The sequence below is a fragment of the Stigmatopora nigra genome, chromosome 11, assembly GCF_051989575.1.
Source record: "Stigmatopora nigra isolate UIUO_SnigA chromosome 11, RoL_Snig_1.1, whole genome shotgun sequence".
Lineage (NCBI taxonomy): Eukaryota > Metazoa > Chordata > Actinopteri > Syngnathiformes > Syngnathidae > Stigmatopora > Stigmatopora nigra.
This window is the reverse complement of record NC_135518.1, coordinates 10,045,616-10,068,284: the sequence shown is the minus strand read 5'-3', so window position 1 is coordinate 10,068,284 and position 22,669 is coordinate 10,045,616. Positions and strand designations below refer to the sequence as shown.

Here is a 22,669-nt window from a genome sequence, read left to right as displayed (position 1 = left end):
AAGAAGATGAATCATTCTGGTCTAGAATTGCATTGCATTAAAATTCCTATTTAGGTGGATGACAATTTTCTTTTCAAATGCTTTGTCATAAGAGTTTCTTTTTAAAAATGCATTTATTTATATATAAATATATTTTTTTCAAAAGAAAATTGTCATCCACCTAAATAGGAATTTTATTTTATATTTTATTTTATATGTTCATTGAGAGGGGGACAATTTTTGCACTTGCATCCCCAGACTTTACTGGTAAATACATGGGAATTATGCAACTTGCTATGCACAAAACTGCAGAAAAATATTGATATTTTTTTACTTCTACCAATGCTTTGCCTGGAGTCAGGAGCCCTGCTACAATATTTTTTTTCAAAAAGAATTCTCGCTTCCAGAGCTCTGCGGATGCTGCTTGGTGATGCTCGAGCTCTGATTGGACGGAGGAAGTCACGTTGGCCCGGGAGCCTGTCAGTCCGATACCGCACCATTGTTCCCCGGCAGCCGGAAGAAAGGATGCTGCTGGCTGGCTGCTGAAAAGCCACCGGAGGAGTGTGCATCCCTCGAACCGGTTCTTCTTGTCTTGTGACCCCCCTACCCTGCCACGGTTCGACTGATCCCACCGCACCGGAGGCTCTGCATGCATGGGGGGGACTCGCCGAGACACTGCATGGAAGTGAGGGAGGGGCGGTGATTTAATTGACTGGCTGCACAACGACATGAATGGTGAGTGGCAACCAGTGTGAGCACAATTGGCCTTCAAGTTAGTTGACTACATTTTTGCATGACACATTGACTAAAAGGGGGTCCTTTTATTTCATTGTTTGCTATGGAGTGTGTAAAATGACTTTTGTTTAAACTCTGCTCAGTCTCCGTCCCCCAAATTGGGGCCACATTCTCTTTGTCTTGCCTGAATAGTGCATCAGTTTTTCTTCTCCTGCTCAGTGCTTGTGTCAGTGTTCCATCCTGTAGCTTCAGGGTGGGCAGGTCTGTGTGTCACCCACCCTGCGACCAGTCAGACACAAGACTGTTTGCAAAGCCAGCTTCTTGAAGAGAGTCTGAATCCCTGCAGAGTCCATTGCAGTGCATGAAGGATAACTAAAAATCCCACCTCCTCTGGGATGCCCCATCTGCCCCCATCCCTTTATCATCTCTCTTATTGGTGCCAAAGTTTCCCAGCATGATTTCCGTTTCATTTCGGCTTCTTACATCAGGTTGCATGAGGTTTTCTGTTTTGCATTATGCAATTTGCTGCAGAAGCTGATGGTGTTTTTTCTTCTTCTCTTTTTACTCTCCACAGGAGAGAAGCAGGCGAGCAGAGTGTAATATCAATTTCTAAAGGTAAGACGGCATTGTTGAAGTAGTGAACACTGTACATGCACTCAGACAAAACTGTTGCTATGCTCCCTCAAAAGACCCCGTGGTAACATGACATGATGTGATGTTGATGCAGTGTTAAGTCAACACAGACATCTGCACCAATCTCGCCGGATTATGCCACAGAGACGGCTCTGATATCACTCTCATTAAAAGTGGAGTCTTTAGAATATTTATGGCCAGTTTCAAACACGGGGTTTGTGAGGAATCAAACATCAGTGGAATAAAAACATTTCTGAGCGTTGTTCATGAAGCATTATAAGATGAGCGCATATTTACAATGTCTGCTTATCACGACAGTTGTTTTATTAATATCCGTTATTAAAGCTATTTTGAACATTTAATTCACATTTTCATTGGAAAAGTAGGATTGTAGTCTAGATATAAACATTTAGTTTAGTACACATTAATTTAGCTTACCAAAAATATGTAGTCATTATTTTAGCTGCAGCATATTATTCTTATTTTTTTATTATTATTATTATAATAATCGATGCCATAAAAGACTCCCACCAATTGGCCTGATTTTGTTTAAAAGACAAAAAAACTCTCCAATCAAACCCTCAAACCATCAAACTATTTAAAAAATGTACTATCACTGATTTGTAAACAATAGTTATGTTGTTCTGTGATTATACTCAAATTATTCTGCTTGGTTTAATGCAAAAGCAGTCTGATTTTACAATTGAAGACACTACTGTGTTATGGTGGGAAATTATTAATGGCAATCCAAGATTCTTATTTACTACTGCTATGGTATAACATCTTAAAATCCCAATTGGCGCGAGGATTGAAGCTTTTTCTGTTGTTGTTGCTCTGTGATTCTCCCCCTTTTTTATAAAAGTCATGTGATTAGAACATAATGCATTAATCATGAACTGAAGTGATGAAATACTAACATAACAGTGTATCAAATCAGTGTAGATAGTCAAATGATTAGAAATGTGAATACTATGTTGTGGAATGTGTGTTTTTTTAAACACTTGCTAAAAAGAGATTGACATTCTCACCGTGATAGTTTATATATAAATAATAAGGCTTGTCTTCTGAATGTGAACCTCACAATCCTCCAGCTTTATCCAGCCTGTGTGTGAGATGAAAGCCTCCTCATCTCCACAAAATGCTTTGGCAGCTCTGTTTCTGCCATCCAGCTTGCTTTTTGTGAACTCTGCGATAACATGGGAAAAATCCAGTCATGAATTAGAAATGGAGGCATGAATAATGTAGTCGAGCATTGTGATTGACGTGATGGCTGAGGGTTTCTGATTAAGGCTGCATGTGCTTGTGACTAGAATTAGAGCAAATCAAAAACATGAGTCTAACTGGAGCTGGTTTTTACATGAGGTGCCTTGTGATCGTGCCTTGTTTGTACTACTGGCAAAATTCTGTTTATTTCTTGATGCTTGGAGCTTTCATCCAAAACCACAGTGGTCATTTTTACTGTTTAGTTGTGTAGATCATACAACACATTGTTCCCTGTCTTTTTTTGTTGTGAGTGGAGGAAGAGCAGATCAATGTTTCCCTGCACTTTGTGTAAGCGCAGCTGCAGGAGGGATGTTGCTTGTAGCCCCTTAGTCCGCAAGTGCAGAGCAGCACACTTGCACCCCCCCACCCCTCCTTTTAATGTGTGCCGAGCAGATCCGTCTGCAGCCTCCGGCTAGTGCCAGTTAACAAATGTACAGCGTGCATGCGAAGCAAAGCCTCATTTGCATAAATCCGTAGATGTCGCAGCGTTTTCATAACTGGATTCCTTTGTGTGTAATTGGGGAATGGGTACGTGCTTTTTTTTACCAAGCTCCATCGTAATTGAAAACGATGACGTTTGACAACTTTGCTTCATTATTTGCACACTTACGCCATTTGATCTTTTTCACACTGCAGGGCCGAATCTGTCAGTGACACACAATTATGCATAAATTTGCATGCAATACCACTGTGTGTGTGAGAGTTGATGAATTAATGTGTGCAGAATTTCTCATTATTAGATTAAATAAAACATATGATACAGATAAAATTAAATGCCTTGCTTCCACATGATTTAAACTTGTATATAACTTTACTGTAAAGTTTTTTTTCCATTACATGGAGTACTTAAGTATGTATAAATTAAGATGACTTTGTAATGCCAGTTATAGTCAGCTAGCATCAATATTTAATCATTTTTTGTATGCATTTTCTGTCTGTTCTCTGACTCCTCAAAAATATTTTTTTCTGTAAAGCTGCATTTTTAAATGAACACCACGATATAAACCACGCTAACAGCCTAAATTGAATCAGAGTGGAACATGATAATTCAAATCCAACTCTTTTTTTAAAGCATTAAAATTATATTTTCCACCTCTACTTACAAATAAGATAGAATCATTCACAAACTAACATTGATCAATCAAATAAGCGATATCATACTTACATGTGATGTTTACGTATATATGCAGATGAAGACGAACTGACCACACTCCAACATCCGTATATTTTATTTTAAGAACAAGCCTATAAAAAAACAAAAAACATTCATGAATATCTAAGGTGGGGAGTGGGGGGTGTTCCACTGACATCATCTGTTGCCATATAATCATCTTGAGCTCAGTGGAGTCCAGCTGAGCCCTACCTTCTCTCTCTATATCGCTCTTGATCCATTTTTCTGTCACTATTTCTTTCTATAACCTCTTCCAAGTCTACCTTTTAGGGCTGAGCTCGACATGCATGATAAATGAGGGCCAGCGCAAATCCTGGCTAGCTCTTTTGTGGTTTCATGGTTGTGTTGCCAAGTCTTTACAATTCTGGGACCAACCCTTGCTTTTTCCGAGTGTCTGGGAATTAAAATGTGTTACAATTTTTTTGGGGGAAAAATGCATGATCTTCTACATTTCTGCTGTGGAAAAAAAACCCCAATGCTGCATTTTATGGGTGAGAATTTCACAATAACTCATCCCATTTAAGAACTTTTTTAAATTATCTTATACTTAGCCAATGGTATTACATTTTTTTTTTAAATAAAGTACATTCCATTCAATGATTTTTTTCCCATGAAAAATATACTTTTTAATATTTTCGCTGTGCTAATGTTAATAAATTTAACTTCTATGTATACATGAGAAAGATTAAGTGTCAAACTAAACAAGCTGTTATGTGTATTTCAAGTGATCCTTATTTGCTTGTTGAACGAGCATTCCAATCATGTTTTAGAATCACCTTTTATCCACCTCAGCGGGAGGTAGCCAACTATTTGCATATGACCTCAATATTATTCTATGACACTAGCATATTTGTTCTCAAAAGCTCATATACATCTGATCACCGTCTTCGATGTAGCTTCGTCGTTTTAGTAAAAGGAAATATAGGTCAGCTCGTGGAGAAGCAAATGCATGACAGCCTTCCTATGTTTGCATCTTATCTAATAGGACAGAATATAAATGTTATTCTCTGACAGACAGACGTGCTCTCAGCTCCTCCCAGGGACAAATTGCAAAGAAATTGACCAGACAAGCGGATAATAATAGGGTTGGAGTTGGCATACGTTTTGTTGTAGGAGGAAAAGTTCAACTAATTGATAGTTGGTAGAATAAAACAATGTAAAAAGAAACTGGTGGACTGATCTAATAGAAATTGAATTCTATAGATTCAGCATTTATGCATTACTTATACTGTTTAAAACTTGCACTCAGTGAGAATTTCTGAGCTGATAGAAATACTATTTCCTAAACTGAATTCCCATTAGAAGAAAATAAAGAACTAAAGAAAGGCTTGTATACATGTGTGTGCGTGTGTGTGTGTGTGTGTGAAGTCAGTGATATTGTTGTATGAAAGAGTCTGTCCTGATTTCCATCAACAGATAAACAACAGTGAGTGACTTCTTATTTCGCCTGCTGCACTTCTCTCATTAGCCTGGCTTGCTCTTTGCTCTTTACGTTGCAGCCGTCTAATCTCGGAGCGCTCAGCGGTGCACTTCCTCTGGCCTCGTTTTCAAACTGCATATTTTAAAAGGGGACGTTCTGGCATGGGGTGGGTGGGGGGCAGCCATTTATGAAAAAAAAAAACACAACAGATCCTGAATATACTGGAGTTTTAAGTGATGAGTATTTGGAAACCAGATTGATATAACACGACATAAGAACTTGCAATTTGATTTTAGATTAGGAACTATCTAAACAATTTTGTTGATCCATCCAGCTGCGACTTTTTTGTACGTCTTGACTCTTAACGCTCCCTCAGTGTGCTCTCTGGCCTCAGCAGGCAGCTGTTTTCTGACAAAAAAGCACTAAAAGCTCACTACCTGGGCCACATCAAACCGACACGGTTAGTGGCTGCCTGGTGAGCACTGTGCAGAATTTAACCATTAAAGAGCCCGACGCTTCCCTGGGGAGTAAGAGGGGCCAAAAGCAGAGATAATGAGAACCAATATTGGTTTTTCATCACAATGCTCTTATTTACATCAGCAGAAACAGCAGCATTACCCACCTGTAGTGACCTTCAGGACTTTGATTTGTGGCTTCAGATGGACTGAAAATGAAATGGGACATGTTAAAATCCATCATTTTTTTTTTACATGCATTACAGTGTGAATTCCTAATTGTTTTTAATGACTCAAATCTGCTAGAGGGAAACCACTCAGGGCTTTACTTTTCCTGTTACAGGAAGCACATGACTATTGTTGATAAATGACAGCTGATTTAGAAGGCTGTCAACAATGCAGAATTTACTCATACTTCATATCGACTATGATAAACTGACAGTTATGCTCCAATAAGTATTCTAATTTCCCCCCAAAATGATCAAAATGAGAGTTGCGAAAGACATTACAAGGGAATTTTTCCTCATAGCGTATTTGGTTAAATTTTGTAGCGGGCATTCAACCCTCGCTCCCAGAACTGTGAGACATACGCACTAACCACTCTCTCCAGTACATCCCCATCCAAAATTACAGAACAATCTTTCACATAAGATCACTACTTAATGCATGACATTTTGTACTTGCCAAGTGTCTATGCATGCCATGGTTTTATTATTCTTTCCTTCTTAATCGATGGTTATATCCTATTTTTTAAACCCCCTCCTACTCTTATGCTGGCTCACCCAAATACACCTCCTCATCCGTTTCTCTGACATGTCCCCCTCCCTACCACCACTGCTAGCTTCAACCCACACGCCCTCCCTTTCCCCATCTACCATGTTAGTAAAAATATCTGCAGACAGCAGGAGAGGTGGCTCTCTCTCTCTATCTCTCTCACTCTCTCTCTCTCTCGCCTGCATTGCCACTCACTCGCTCTCAGACAATCCACCCTTGTGACTTCTCAGCCTGACTATGCCTCAGCTCCATTCAGCCTCCTTGCCTACCAGCCGGCTGCCGCTAATGAGCCTTTGTGTGGCAGAGAGAGCAACACTATGACAAAGAGGAAGCTTAAGTGTGAAAGATTGTCTTATAACGGCTTGTTATAAAGCATACAGTATCGACAGACTCATCTCTCAGTCTGCAAACCCTTCCCCTCCTTTTCCCCCACGTCTTTCTCTTTTTTCCCCCTTCTTTTTAAACCTCATGCCCATGGACCTCTGGGGCTGCTGCAAGTCAGTGGGCCGAGACAAAATGGGAAGCTCTTCATCCATCATGTGTGAATTGCCGCATTAATGATTGTGTAGCCATCTTGCTGAGAGGAGAGGTGAAAGGAGTCGGAGTCCGTCAGCGGATGCAGGTCAGTGGTCCCCCGTGAGGGCCGACCGGCGCCAGAGGGAGTTGCCGTGATGCTGGATGCATGTTTGCCTGTTGGTGCACGCGTGCTTGTCATTGTGCATCAGGAGAAGAACGGAAATGTGTTTGTAATATTTACAAATGACTGTTTATTTTTGTGAAGGAGAGGCTGTTAGTTTCTATTTTGTTTCATTGGAATCGGCCTTGTTGTATAATATAATAAAGAGTAACAGCAGTTGGGATTGGCTGTAGAGATGTGAATTTATAGATAGTAAATAAGTTTGAATTGCTAGATGTGGTGTAGCTTTATTAATCTACTTACTATGCATGTAGGGTAGGTTGGTTGAAAACGCTAAATTGCGCCTAGGTATCAGTATGAGTGTGAATAGTTGCCTGTCTCCTTGTGCCCTGCGATTGGCTGGCCACCATATTAAAAATGTGACCAAAGACTTTGGTTTACTCACCGTGACCACACTGAGTGGATAGAATACAGTTTAAGGGTAAGGATGCTTCGTGTATTTATATGCATTGGTGTAGATCTTTGGGTGCTCTATCGTACTGTCACATGGAAAAGCACAAGTTGTAGAGGAACATTGCTATCTCCATGGAAACCACTTTTAATATCAAAGCCTAATGCTTTCCTAGCAGAGAGCCAGAGCACACACATAGGTTTCTAACAATGGTGTCTAATTTGGAACCTTATGGTAGCTGCCCACGCCAATTCTGGTGGAAATTTCCACAAAAGGAAGTCAAGCGGGAATTGTATTGATGAGATGGACGTACGTTTTGAGAGTTGCAATGATGCACTATGATTAATTAATATTTTTATCCAGACAACTGAGTTAATGTCATATTTACGTTCAAATGGTGGCTTGGAAGTCCGCTTTCACTATTGATGGTTAATCTGCAAAGCTGGAGGTGGTTGCGGTACCCCTACAAAAAAAAGGGAAAAAATCATAACCCTCAGGGAACAATGGGTTTCTCTTCCTGGCAATGGTGGTTCTCGCTATCTGGGCTGCACCCCTTTTTTTGCATCTCTTCTCTCAGGCAGAATGTCTCACAGGAAGCATTTGCATCTGTAATGATTCGATAGCAGAACCCCAGATGAAACGCGGTGGAGGTTTGTGAATGAAACTCCCCCACAAGCTGCTCAGAGAGATATACAGGATGAGGCTCGCTGAAGAAGCCGGCCGCCTTTGCTGTTTTGCTTGCCAAGGCGGGTAACAGCCAAGCTATTGGGAACTCTAGTTTGTTCAAGCCATCCGTGTTAAATCACACAATGAATAGAGCAAGCCATAAAATATACATTTAAGATATGCTGTACACAAGAATGTACAATAGAAGAGTGGTTGTACTACAAAAAGACCACTTCCAGTATGAGGTGGATTACATTGATTAAAAGTAGGTAGTTTCTATTTAACTCTAATGTTTATGTCAAGAAACATTACATCAGTATTACTTTTCTATTTTATTTTTGCGTATTTGTATTGCTGAATTTCATCTATTGGATTTTTTGGGGAGATTAAATTAAGGTTGCCATTAATTAGTTAGTAAACATCAGGTCAATATGACAAATTTTAGACATTGACTTGTTTATGTTTATGGTTCAATAAAACTAAGGTTGTACTTTTCAGCTTCAAGAAATAATAATAACCTGACATCGGATAGGTGATGTATGCTGAAGCTATTTTGTATTTTGTAGTGTCCCCTTTTCTGTTTGCAAATAAAACAAATAATTTGACTATGTGATTATTATGGAGTATATACAATATTCATAAAAAAGGGTTGTTACATTATTCTGTTGGTAAAGCCTACTTTTTTTCTTCTTGAAGCAGCCTTTAAATAAAGCCAGCAAAAATGAACTTCCTCTAGACTGGGTGGGGAATGTAATTAGCGGCGTCTCGCTGGCCATCGCTGATCCTTTGTGCCAAGGTGATCAATTGCCGGGGGAGAGCCAGGCGAGATGGGGTTTTGGGGGGGAGGGTGGTGCATGTTTGTATGGTGTGCTAATTGAGTGTACTGAGGATTACAGAGGCCTCCTAAACTGGATATGAAATAATGCGTGGCCTCTTCCTTGTCTTTGTGTTTCAGGTGCAGATGTGTCAGACCATGAGTGGAATACTGAAGAGGAAATTCGAGGAGGTGGAAGCCTCCTCCTCCCCGTGCTCTTCCTTGAGGGAGTCTGATGATGAGGTATCCTGCAGTGAGAGCGGGGACAGCAGCGACAGCGTCAACCCGTCCGCCTCAGGCCCTTTCACCCGTGAGTGCCATTCACCACGTACCCACTTATAAACACTAACAAAGTACGTCATCAGAGTGAGAGAAGGAATGTTGTTTTATCATTAGAGAGGAGGAATTAAAGGAGGTTGTTTCTATAAAAATAGACCTAATGGTGTATTTTAATCTTGTGGGTTTGAGCTGGCTTTTGTAGAAATGACTGAAATATGAATGCATAGTCATCCGTGTGGGGAGATACTTAGTGATGCTGTCATACTACTGGTGTATTGGAAAGGTGGAGTGAGGGAAAATACAGCATCAGCATGAATGAGAAAAGGGTTTTGTCAAGCTGAGTTGTCTAAGTAGCGTGTTATCCGGTTTCAAAGTACATACTAGAAATATAATCCTAAAATGGAAATATATATAACATATATTAATATAGAATATATATAATATATATTTCCATTTTAGGATTTTATTTCTAGTATGTATTTTGAAACAGGATAACATATACAAATATAATAATATATAAAAACAATGAAATGATAAATACAATGCAATGGTCTTAAATCTTGCAAAATGCATTTGAGCTGATATTGCAATTGACAGGAAGCTGTTATTAAAATGGAAATAATTTGGCATGCCAGAGAAGACTGTTGTTAACCAGCCTGACACAAATCAGACTAACTGAACAGTACATCCATCTCCAAATATTTTGCAGATCACTTTTTGTGGTTGCTATTGAAGACACATAAAATATATCACAGATTATTCTGTGTGTTGTCTAATTTTTGCAGTTATTATATTCCAACTGAAGGGTTGGTCCTACAGACATGAGCCACGAAGAAAGACTACTATTTTGGACACTCGCCAAAATTTCTCAATGAAAAGCTGAGGTTCGCTGATGAGGGGAGTGCTAACATAAGGAGAGAAACGCTCCCCTGGAGTCGGACGGTAGCTTCTGTCAGCCACAGCTGCGAGCGGACGGGGGCTCGCAAAGGCTGACCTTCTGTCGATTGTCGTGCGCTCGCGGCACCATATGACGGAGGGGAGATCTAGGGACTCGCTTGTGAGCATACAAGTGCACTTACACGTGCTTGTAGCAGCTGCTAATACAAGCTCAATGGCATTAGATTTCTTCTCGTTCATAGGGTTGTTCTTCCATGCAAAGGCTTTTAACGTGCTACTTTCCAACTAGGGGATTTTGTGGTATACTGTACTGTTTCCATTCTTCTCCCTCAGCAGTAGAACATCTTCAAAGCTACAGATAAAAAGGATTTTTTTCTAAAATGTTCTTCTAGGCTCAGTATATTCATTCATCTTGAGACTTCAGCCCACCCCAAATACTACTTCCATTAATATTTGGACAGAAAAATCACTACGTTGTTTGAATTCACACTCGTTTGGTGAACATGTTGCTTGACAGATTCAGTTATTTGTACACAAGCAATACAAACATCACATTTTATTGTTTATCACATATCCAAACTAAATTTTCAAAAGGTACCCAAATGCAAATTAAAGCTGGAATAACAGTTTAAAACCTCAGTTGGACACCTCAGTATTAAGAATATGACCCGTGGGAATTCATGCATTGTCACCTTATTATTCCCAGTGTTAATCCAACAGTAACAGTTAGTATTTCCCAGTATGTATCTAGTGATGCCTATTCATAAATGTATCTATTATTACGAATGTTATCTCTGCTGTCAATGGAAGCGCTGTGCAGGCTTTTATAACAAGACAATTTTCCCCCCCACAGCCGGCTCTATCCTGAAAAGAGAAAAGCGTCTGTGTACTAGAAGGGTGCACTTTGAAAAGGTGACAGTGTATTACTTCAGTAGAAGGCAGGGTTTCACAAGCGTACCCAGCCAGGGCGGCAGTACACTGGGCATGTCTAACAGACACAGCTGGGTCAGACAGTATTCCCTCGGGGAATTTGCCATGGAGCAAGAGAGGATACACAGGGATATGTTAAGGGACCATCTCAAGGAGGAGAAACTCAACTCCATCAAACTCAAGGTAAAACATAACACTTTGTTCTTATTTGGCTGGTCAGGAGTCTAAAAAATGGTTTTCAATGAGCTCTACTGCTTTCTAGTTGACCAAAAATGGAACAGTCGAGTCCGAAGAGGCCAACGCTTTGACGGCCGAAGATATTTCTGATGACGATATAGACCTGGACAACACAGAGGTGGATGATTACTTTTTTCTGCAGCCGCTTACTACTAAAAAACGCCGGGCCCTGCTTCGTACATCGGGGGTTAAGAAGATTGATGTAGAAGAGAAGCACGAGCTTCGTGCCATTCGTATGTCTAGAGAGGACTGCGGGTGCGATTGTAGAGTGTTTTGTGAGCCGGAGACCTGCGCCTGCAGCAATGCGGGCATCAAGTGCCAGGTAAGAACGATTTATCCTTAATTTTGAAATTGCCAACATTTACTGAGATTTTTAACTTTCAAAGTCCCACTATCACAGATTAAACAACATAATGCTGTCATAGTATTCAAGTATAAATCAATACGACTCACACAGATCCATGACTATGTAATTTGTGCAAATAAAAATATGTATCTCATAGTTTTCCTATGCATAGTTGAAACCAATGTAGTCCTAGCCTCGGATTGTTGGAGTACTTTCCTCCAACAGAATATCTGTTACCCTCTCTTCTGATTTATACGATTGAATTTCTTGTAAAGAAACAACTAAAATGCTGGCAGCCGCAGCAATGAAACTAAACCGATGAGAGCTCAGCACGCGATAAAGCCAACCTTTACCTACATCACCTCTGGTAACTGACTCTGACTCTGAAATAGGATTACACTTTTTTGGTTTATTTTACAAAGAAAAGGACTACAGGTTATGTGTGGCTCAGTGAGTCCAATCTATTAAATTTGGTAAAGCCCAACCTGATGTGATAGTGGGTCTTTAAATCCATATATAATGATCACACTCTGTAGGCCATAACAAGAGATGCTTTGTTTCGTCTAGGTGGACCGCATGTCATTTCCATGCGGCTGCACAAAAGAAGGCTGCAGCAATTCGAGTGGGAGAGTAGAGTTCAACCCCATCCGCGTTCGGACCCATTTCCTGCACACAATAATGAAGCTGGAGCTAGAAAAGAGTCGCGAGCAGGAACAAGCTTCCCCCACCAACGGTTACCACGGCAACGACGCAGTCAGCTCGAGTCCTATGGTTCAGCCTCAACACAGATTGGACTATGCTTTGCTCGAAAATGTTCCACAAAGCGCCAGCGCACACATGCAGACGGCCAGTGAGATGGACGAAGCCTTAGAAGAGGAAGAAGAAGAAGAAGAGGATGACGAGGAAGATGAGGAGGAGGATGAGGACGACGAAGAAGAGGATAATGATGATGAGGAGGATAGCAGCAGCATTTTCAGCGGGCTTTCGGACTCCAGCACTCAGAGTTTAGCCAATAGCGATTCGGAAGAGGGGGAAGACGAAGACAGGCCAGAGAACTCGTGTCACGCCGAGGTGGTCCCCTTGGCCTCGGTGCTGTGCTACGGGGACGACGAAAACCACGTCAATGGGAACGCGTATTTAATGAACTCCCCCTCGGCCGATTACTACCAACTCGGGAATTCCGGAGGTCCGGCTGGCCAATCTGGCGAACCCTACGGGGAAGCCTTAGCGTTCCAAGAAACAATTGGTGGCAGCCAAACCCAAGGAGGCTTCCCAAATCACCCAGAGGAACAATACCCGAGGAATTTTCATTTAGGCAGTAATGCGCACCAGGCTCCTCTAAACCACTATGACAACGACAAACAGCTGCTCTCCAAAACTGACTTTGTGGATGCGCCTGAGAACCAGTATCACAACTACCTGAATAATAACAACCTGGCCTCATTCAACACTCACGGTTCATGTACGACAGCCGAACCGCCGCCGCAAACGCAGTCCAATATTAACGCTCACCCAGACCTGAACTTACTCGCAAAGAATACCAAGAATCTCTCTTTACCAGCTGTGTAGAAATTGATTTGCATTTGTATCTGGACTCATTTGGAGCAAGGTCGTACCGAGGCAATGACATTTGAAATGTTACTTGTTTTATCAGTTTCAGAGCAGTACTCTTGAGGATGGCTATCAGATTTAGGATTGGTTTGAAAGAAGTCGTCTATGTCAAACTAAATAAAGCATCTGTGAACATAGGAGTTAAATGATGCAATTAATTGCTCAAATGCTAAACTGGAACACACAAGAGGGAGCATGTATAGTAGCACTTAGTATCTGCTCTACCTCCACTACCTGCCTAAGACTACAGTATTCCTTTTGAGTTTTCTGCTGTTTTCCAACATCAATACACTACTTATTACCATATCTATTAACTACTGATATGAACTCCATTACAACTTGTTTAAGTATAAAAATAATTAAAAAGTAGAGCCCACAGAAGCCGTTTGAATAAAAGTGAACTGTTTTAACAGAAAACAAACCTCGATTCAGTCTTTGCATAATATTTGAATGACTGAGACAATACACAGACTTCTTTACCAGTTTGTTTGGCTGCATTTTTTTTTAGGAAGTACATACAATCCATGGCCTTTCGCATTATGTGATGTCCAATTTCAAAGCAGTTCATAGCACCGTGGCACATTTTCATCACAGAGGTCACGGGTTTCATCATAGGAATGTTTCCGAGGTCTCATATTTAATAACATTCATTCGCTTCAAAGCTCAATTATTTCACCCTGTGATGATATGTTATCTAGTACTTTCAGATGTAAAGTTCTAGTTTGGATCAAATATTGTACTGTAGATGGAATTTTTATATGTCTATCCTATGTGTCAAAATGTGTCCAAAAAAAGAATCCTTGTCAAGTTTATTTATTATTGTATACGTACAGTATATATTGTAAATGTTTTGATAATCGGCATGCTCTTTTTGGGAATTGCAGCAGTATTTAAGCGGAACAATAAGATATTGTTTTATACATACAAAAATATGCGCTTGTTTTATTTCCCCCCCTCCACTTACATATGCTTTTTTATATGTCTTATAAAGCATGAAAAATCCTGAGTTTGGGACTTTGGGACTGAAGTACTGGTGGTCTATTGGATGCTGTGGTTTTTGGTGTTTATTTTTTTTTCTATTGAAGCGATACTTGAATGGTGGAAAACAATTTGCCATATTAGAAGGTCTCATTAATACAGGGATATTAATTAAATAGCACTTTGAATTGTGTCCGATGAGCTCAAACTTAAATTTCTACTGAAAACAAAGTAAATACAAACCGTACTGAAATTAATGGAATGTTTTTATTTATTAATTTTTGCATTATCAGTTATTTTCTGACTTGAGCCAAGTTCAAACAACATTCCTGTCTGTTTTATTTATTTTTATTAACTGTGGTTTACTTATATGGAGCCATTAAATAAGGTTGATGCGTTTAATACACATCTATTAAAGGTCCACTATTTGTTTTTGCATCTTTTATGGATTAACACTACATTTCTTCCTCTCCATTTGCAATTACATGAACAAATGGATGACAATCATACTTTGATATTTAGATGATCATACTAGTCATTGAAAATGATGAAGAAACTGAAAAATAAGCACTTAAAATACTAAATTGCTAAGGAAATATAAATAATTCCTAATACATTTTATTTTCTTTTTTTCTTTTTCATGGTTGTGTTGAGTAGTTGGACCATGTGTGTATGATTGCGCACAGACTGCTTAAGGCAATGGAGGGACTGAACAAAACTCTTTTAAGTACTGATTTTTGCCAAAGTATTCAGTACAGTGAGAAGGTGAAACACTGACATTGCATCCAGTCATTTTCCCCCCACCCCCAGTATTTATGAATGATATATCAATGTGAATTTATTGTGGTCAGTAATTAATACTTTGCTTCAGTATTTTAAAATGGCTTATTTTTTAAATGCTGACTGTGAGTTGTAAAGCTTCATGTGCCTCATTTTTTTGGTTGTATTTTGTGAAATGCACATGTTTTGCACAAAGTGATTTTTTTTCTATGTGTTTGATTATTTGTAGATAGGATTTGCTTAGTTTTCATTTTTACATAGATTTGAAATAAATGTCATTTGGTCTTCATGACGTTTCAAAGTAATGTGGGTGTCATTTGTGAATAGATGGCGCCCTCCGGTGACCAGATTGTCTGGTTTATATTTTTGTTTCATTTCACAAAAACAAACTATAAAAACAACCAAGAAAAAGACGCAAGTATGGGAAAAAAACACAGAGAAATGGCATAAACGTCTAATTACCACAATTTTGAAAGACAAAAGATTTGTTTGTTCTTGTCTTAAGAATAAATTTGTGTACAACAAAACGAAAATATTTACTCCAAATTAGGCCGTGTAATTGATTAAAAAGAAGATATTTCAAGAACCTCTCATCATAACACTTACCCAAGAGCAGAAAATTCACGTGGGTCAATTTTGACTCATGTTTGCATTCAAAAGGTAGCAAATCAAAAAGTGCTTTCATTCAAAACCTAAGGAAAAAAAATGGAGAATATGATTAAAACCAATTAAGGAATACCATGAATATATTCAGTCTAAATTTAATCTATCAGAAATCTACAAAATAAATTAGCCGGTCACCTTTTTGCCTCAAAAGGATAACATCATTGGCTGGCATTGATGGCCAGATCTGTTCAGACGGAAACTCATTATTAATCCTTTTGGATCTTCTGATGAATGACTGCACATATTTATTATTACTCAAGTTCTCATGTTCACATGAAAATATACAATGATGCTATTAAAGTTTGCAGTATTTCATACACCAGGTTTGGCCTCTTTTGCATTACAGTGTGTTGGCATTTTGAATGTGCCACCAAAACAAGCCTTTTCCAGTTAAAGATGGGACACAGTGCATCAGGTTGCTCCAGAATCAAGTACTAATGTAGCTCCAATACTAAGAAAATAAAGACAGTGATGAACCGGAACAGTATTCTCTCCCCACACATAATAGATCACTTTTTACCAACTCCCATCGAATAAAATGATATTTAAGGCACATGATGAAAGTTGTATAAAAATATATTCTTTAAGGCAGCGCTCATTGTGGTCTCTTTGGTGCATTAACTGTTTTTTTTATAGCGAAATATTTAATTCAGTGTTGGCATATGTGCATTGCAGCACATTACATTTTACCACAAGAAGTAATAATGTACAAGGACAAAAGTCTCGGGAAAACACATAGTTGAGGATGTTTTTCTTTTCTTCTTACCAAGACATTTGAGAAAATGTACACTTTAAATTGAGTGGTAGTAGTCCTGATATTTTAAATCGAATATTTGTTCTCAAACACAAAACAAGGCCCTCATCAGCATAGCGAACCTTCATTATTCCAAGCATCTTTGAGTTCACATTATGAGCTGTTGGGAGTGACCCATCAAAGATTTCCTCACCGCAGTCGTCCCACCGTGCTTTCCCCCCGACATTCACACATTGAAGCAGCAACAGTTTCTTTTGTATGTGTTAAAAAAATAAATTAAAACTCCTCGCAGTCATGACTCTATAAAAAAAATGACACACCAGATGTTACCATTCAGGTGAAGGACCAAAGCTGGAAATTGTCCATTGGGTCGCATGGAACCAGACTGGGATGTTCAAAACGGGCACTCAAACACATGTTCAGTGTGGGCAAGTAGAACAGGTTCTAGTTGGATAAAAAACATAACAAAAAAAGTACATTTCCCTGCAATCAAAGTCTTTGGAATTGCAAAAAAAAATGCAAGAGGAGACTTACATCCTTGAGCTGCCACTTTTGCTGCACACCCACTACTGTATTCATGCCTTTATATTGGCAAGCCTCCAACTTGACGGCCCCTTCTGTTCCATGCAAGCACAGCTCCTTTTGAATGTTGTGTCGAATCTCGTGATGAGTGGACAACTCAAAATACTATGGTTGGATGCAAAGATGAAGGGTGGAAAAATTAATTGAGTTTTAATTTTTGGTGACATTAATCCCTTTTTCCCTCAAACCTGGTTCCCTCCCATTCCATGACAAGGGTACATGATGAGTTGCTTGCCACCGTCATTGTTCTCTCCCGCATCCAGACACCAGTCCTTGCCCACATTCTTCACCTAAACACAAAAAGAGGACTCAAAATGAAAAGCTAACAAACCGAGCAAGCTGTTTAAACAACTCCAGTGTCTGGAGAGAGTCAGCAGAGTCAAATTGGAAGCTCTCCGGACCTGTTAGAGGTCCGGAGGAGAAACTCGCAGTGGGTCCATTGAGGATTTAAGTTGTGTGGGGGTTCAGTGCTTAAACTTACCGCACCGAAGCGCACAGGCTTCATATCAGGCACGTACATCTCTGGATAGATGTTCTTCAAATACCAGGAGAAGTTCTTGCACTGCAAGCCCTCGCGGAGGTGAAAACGCTTTGAGATGTCCCCGAATGCTTGCTGTAGGGGGAAGAGAGTGGGGTGAAATAAGAGCACCTGCATTGATATCCAATATAAACAAAGTTAAGAAAATGTCTGCCTTCAACAAAGCGCATTCTAGGCTTGAGATGGAGTTGGAAAAAGTTGTGTACTTTGTATGATAAGGTATGATTATCCCTTATTTAAACTGTACTTGACTATGTAACAAAAAATTTAGTTTGAGAATAAGATGGGTGATTGGTAACTAAACTTACAAAAACGTTTTAAATATCATGTATTTAAATATTTAAAGCATGCAGTTTTTTAAAGCAAGGACTGGTAGTGCATACGTCTTTGGCCATCTTCCCGGCTTGCTGGTTACGACGGTAGAAGATCTCCTTGTACTCGTCCATCCAGACCTCGGCCAGTCGGACCTGGTTCCGTGTGATCACCTGCGTTCCCTTGGGAAAGGTGTGGGGGCTCTTGGTGCGAAAAACGTGGCCCACCACTGAGCACGGGATGATCTCCAGCTGGCCGCCACACTGCCATACCTGCAGGTTCAGAGATACCTCAATTCTTGTTTCTAGAATATACCAAACAAATGCTTTCCCTTTTTTTAATACACAGCACTTGAAATATCACCACCCGGAGAAACTGTGTAACAAAGGACATGTTATTGTTCACCTGTGATACAATTGAACGACACTTCAATATATTAGGCACAGTAAGAACCTTAAATTCAGTTATTCTCCTGCAGACTTTCAGTGGTATGCATGACACATTGGGCTTTAATATTACAGCAGTTAGACAAAGTGACGTGCCCTACAATTTGACTTATCACTCGATATTGTGCCTTTTAAACATGGCACCATAATGAGGGCCTTTGGAAAGTTTGGGAATGCCATTTAGGGTGGATAAAAAGCAAAGTGTGACTGAACAACTGGCAAAGAGACATTTGTAAGATGAAAAATTCTTACCCTAAATGACATCTCAATATTCTCGCCACCCCATATTTCCATTTCCTCATCATAGCTTCCGATGTAGTAGAAATATGCTTTAGAGATGGAGAAGAGTCCACCAGCAAACGTGGGAGTCCTAAACAACATTTCAATTTACACATACACAAAAAGCAAACATTTCAAAAAGCCAATGTAATGAGGGCACTTTTCTTACTTGATTGGATACGTTTCATCCTCCCTCCTCTTTTTTTCATGCTCAGGAATACTCTCCCACCCAAAGGATAGGCTCCAATCAAAATTGCCCCGGTTGTGGTTTTGACCGTATGGGGATGGCTTCATAAACTCAAAGGTGTTGAGATCAATGGTCGAGATGTCAGGACTGACCACAGCGGTTGAGTTCTCCGCTATCCTGGCGAGCAGGGGCTCTAGCCAGCCATTAAAACATTCGCCTGTGAACCGAAAGTAAACAAATGCATCAGAGACGACCTTCATAGGTCTCGATGGTATGCGAGAACTCACAATGGGCGTCCAGAAATGTAAGCGTGTCACCAGTGGCCACCGACGCGCCCAGTAAACGAGCGGTAATAAGGCCTTTCCTCTCTGCCTGCCGAACGACACGAACGATACTCAATGTTTTAATATATTCATCCAGCTGGTCCTTCAGCACATCTGCAAGGAAAATTAAAGTTCAAAACGAGAAATAAAAGTTTTACAGGTTATACAGGTGGAACGGACACCTCCCTTACAGTGACAAAAGGACACTGTGGCATTTAATACATTAAGCAGCAGGGTGGTGCGGACAATTATTTCCATAAAAGATTGCAATTATTTTCATTATACATACTGTGAGCCATGGGGAAAAAGTATGATTAATAAATTGAAAAGCAAAGATGCCTCCCTCTTTCGAAGTCCAGCCATACCAAAAAAAAACAACACCAAAAAAACTAAAAGAGACAGAAATCAGAATATATTGGATTCCTTAGATATTTGATCCCAAATTTCTTTACATTTGTAAAAAGGCATAAAATCTGACTCCATTCCCCATTCTAATTTAAATGACAATTTTGGTGTAGTTTTAAAAGCACAAGGCTCCAGTTTCAATGGAATGGATGACAAATGCATACAAAAGGCGCAGAGAATGTCAAGATGTTGATTGGCTAAAAATCACAATTCTTCCCATGCTTGATTTACCCAGAATAAAAGAGCTTTTTTTCTGTTAATCCTCAACGTGGTACGCAATTTGGTCAAACCACTTTCTACACAGCAAAGCCTTTGCATATCCGGGCACCACCTGTGGCCGGCTCCCTAGAAGTAACAGAAGCTAACAAACACTCCGGATTGGCTGCACTCTCCCACAGGATTTTGTTACCTCCCTCCACTGAGCTGTTTCCAAGGGTCAATTCTTAGCTCCAACTGTGAAGGCCCCTTAAGAAAGTAATCACTAGCGACCCCCTCTTCCATGATCAACAAAAGGGGAAAGGGGCTTCCTCTATACAGCGCCATGTGAAATCAAACCCAGTAAAAAAAAACAAAATAATTGGCCCGTTTACCATCAACACTGGCGTCATCCACCAAGATAATCTCCTTGAGGAGGATTGCGGGGGATGTATGCAGGACGCTGCGCACTGTCCTTAACAGGGTACTCCAGGCCTCGTTGTGAAACACAATTATCACACTGGTGGTTGGCAAGGAAGGACATCGCTTGAAGGTTTGCTCGATACATCTGGAGAGAAAAGCACAAAGATCTATCTGTCCCAAGATGTGCAGGAGGATTTCTGTTGGAATTTGCTAAACAATAGTGCCTTTGCCCTGTTTTTGCCATAGTAACTGGCTCAGGGTGTTAAGTCTTTGTGAAAGAACTTATCTTTGTGGTTTCTGTTCGACTTCACAGATAAGATAAGAGAAAATATTGTTCTTTCGTCCCAATTTACATGTTGCAATGAGCTAGGTACGTTTTAGTTATACCTCAACTGAATTAGTGAGTTGAAATGCTAGAGTGGCAATATCAAATTATCTCTATTCCAAGTGTTTTTTGTTCCACGAATAAAAAATAAAAGGGAAAAAATGATCTGGTGTCCACATATTTGGACAATAGATACTTTGTGTTCATATTTTAACCACATGACACAAAATGTCATTGGACTAATAAGTGGTTATCACTATATGACAATTTGGTCAGAAATGGACATGGCACAAGTAGTCTGTGGACTTTTTTTCTCTTTGTGCCTTGTAAATACATTTTTCTCATCATTATCAGATTATTTGACGATGGCACAGGTGTGAATGTATCTTTAGTGCTGAATAATTATTTGGGAAAGGAGCGAGCACCAATTTAAGATCTAGGTAAACACAAAGTCTTTTGTGTGAACAGGATGAAGAGCGTGTAAGGCAAACGTACTCCGGTGGTCTTGTGTCTGCGCCCAAGTCTCGGCTCAGCGAGATGCGGTCACTGGCATACAGATTGAAGCAGTGCTTCAGTTCGCCCGCCTCCTTTTCCTTCTGTTCTGCGGCACTCAGGTTGTTGCTGTGGAAAGGCTTGCCAGCGGCCCCGGGAGCCAGTGGGTCCTGGGGAGGCCTCTCCAAGACGGGTTTAAGCTCCGCAGCCGTGTAGTGACCCGACAAACAGGACACACTGTTTGCACTGTGCCTCTGATGTACCGGAGCTTTAATCTGCATCTTTGGCATGGCGTCCCTGAAGTTATTAACTGCTCCCATCATCAAGCCCAGCACGGAATCGCGCTTCTCTTTTATCTCCTGTAACCATGGGTCTTTCTGTGGACTCTGACTTTCCACTTCCCATTGTATGATGAATAAGAATGCGACAAAGGCCACAGCCACCAGGGCCAGTTTAAGTGGGTGCAGTCGTCGTCGGAGCATTCGACGCAAATATGTCATTCTTCTTAGATGAAGAGCCAGGCAGGTTCTAGATGGCAATGTGAACTGTTGGACATAAACATTGATAAAGAAGCAGTGTCAAAGTCTGTGTCACGTTTTGGTTGGAAAACATATCAGACTCAAATGCCTAAATAGAACAACATTCAAAAAAGAAATATAGTAATACATATAACTTATTACTTTTTCAATTTGAAGTTATGCAAGTGATTACAATTTCTGAGAGTAATATGTAATATATTGCAAAAATAAAACTACCCCTAAGAAATTGACATTTATTTTCCTAAAATTTAGTATATATTACCTGCTTTTAGCAAAAACCTACGATCTCAATGACTAATGCACAAGTAATGGTGATATCCCATTCACTGCCATTGACATCTAGTCCATTTCCACAAGGAAAACATTGAAACAATCACAGATTGGACGTCCATCTCCGTCAATGGTAGTAAAGCAAGATCATTGCAGTTCAGATGTCTATTTCTTTTAATGGCAGTGAATGATCTTAAACACAATCACTCACAAAGAGAAAAATATATCATCAACCAGTCAAACCCAATGCTGAGGATTCCGTCAGAGAAGAAAAACTTACCATGAGTCAGTATTGCAGGCATTCAATAAAAAAGTTGCTCCAAAATCGATTCCAGCAAAACCACAGGGACCAAATTCATGTCTCCTTCAGATCGGGCAACGCTCTCCCGGCGGCACTGATGTCGAGGAAACGTTGATGTTAATCGTGGGAAGCGTAGAGAAATCAGAAAAAAAGATTTGTACCTAACAAAACTTCCGTCTCTTTGGCCCCAGGTGTGCCGTTCTCAGGTAGAAGGCGGGGACCAATTTACGCGCATGCGTAGAGCTGAGCCGTGCGTGTCAAACTCCATGGCTGCAAAAAAAGGAACACAGAAAAACATCATCGGGTCTTGTATTTCAGGAAAACTGAATTTCAAAGAAATGTTATCAAATAAAACATACGACTTTTCTTCTTAGGATCTTGACACGAGCGTTCCTGTGTAGTCCCTCAAGATGAATGAATCTAAGAAGCAGTGGGGTTTGTTCAAGAGCCCCATTCATCCGCACAGTTGCCGGGATACCCACGGGATAGGAACGCGCTTTATCTTGCACCGCATCCAATCGACCCCTCTGAGAAAATCTTGCCAAAAGTTGAAACAAATAACTCGCAAAGGCAATT

The 22,669-nt window shown here is 40.1% G+C and overlaps 2 protein-coding genes across 6 annotated transcripts; one reads left to right on the top strand and one right to left on the bottom strand.

The window, feature by feature from the left end:
* Window positions 1-436: 436 nt before the first annotated feature.
* On the top strand, window positions 437-15,361 carry csrnp3 (cysteine-serine-rich nuclear protein 3). 2 transcript variants are annotated; one of them, XM_077728695.1, is made up of 6 exons: window positions 437-714; window positions 1,289-1,329; window positions 9,140-9,308; window positions 11,028-11,287; window positions 11,367-11,663; window positions 12,255-15,361. In XM_077728695.1, exons 3-6 carry the CDS (start codon window positions 9,146-9,148, stop codon window positions 13,254-13,256), a joined length of 1,722 nt encoding a protein of 573 aa, XP_077584821.1. In that variant the 5' UTR covers window positions 437-714; window positions 1,289-1,329; window positions 9,140-9,145; the 3' UTR covers window positions 13,257-15,361. The 2 variants fall into 2 exon arrangements, with proteins under 2 accessions (XP_077584821.1, XP_077584820.1); XM_077728694.1 differs by lacking the exons at window positions 437-714; window positions 1,289-1,329 and adding an exon at window positions 6,690-7,052.
* On the bottom strand, window positions 10,799-22,221 carry galnt3 (UDP-N-acetyl-alpha-D-galactosamine:polypeptide N-acetylgalactosaminyltransferase 3 (GalNAc-T3)). Of its 4 annotated transcripts, none has more exons than XR_013327923.1 (13): window positions 22,073-22,221; window positions 20,987-21,528; window positions 20,139-20,311; window positions 19,108-19,257; window positions 18,803-19,037; window positions 18,607-18,724; window positions 17,980-18,180; window positions 17,540-17,671; window positions 17,247-17,348; window positions 17,011-17,163; window positions 16,797-16,920; window positions 15,663-15,748; window positions 10,799-11,444 (listed from the first exon to the last, which is right to left on the bottom strand). XR_013327923.1 is itself a non-coding variant. In XM_077728693.1 (12 exons), the coding sequence occupies exons 1-11, from the start codon at window positions 22,073-22,075 to the stop codon at window positions 16,810-16,812; spliced, it is 1,920 nt and encodes a 639-aa protein (XP_077584819.1). In that variant the 5' UTR covers window positions 22,076-22,221; the 3' UTR covers window positions 15,888-15,906; window positions 16,807-16,809. The 4 variants fall into 4 exon arrangements, 2 of the variants coding, with proteins under 2 accessions (XP_077584819.1, XP_077584818.1); XR_013327924.1 differs by having other exon boundaries at window positions 16,807-16,920; XM_077728693.1 differs by lacking the exons at window positions 10,799-11,444; window positions 15,663-15,748 and adding an exon at window positions 15,888-15,906 and having other exon boundaries at window positions 16,807-16,920.
* Between the last annotated feature and the right edge of the window lie 448 nt (window positions 22,222-22,669).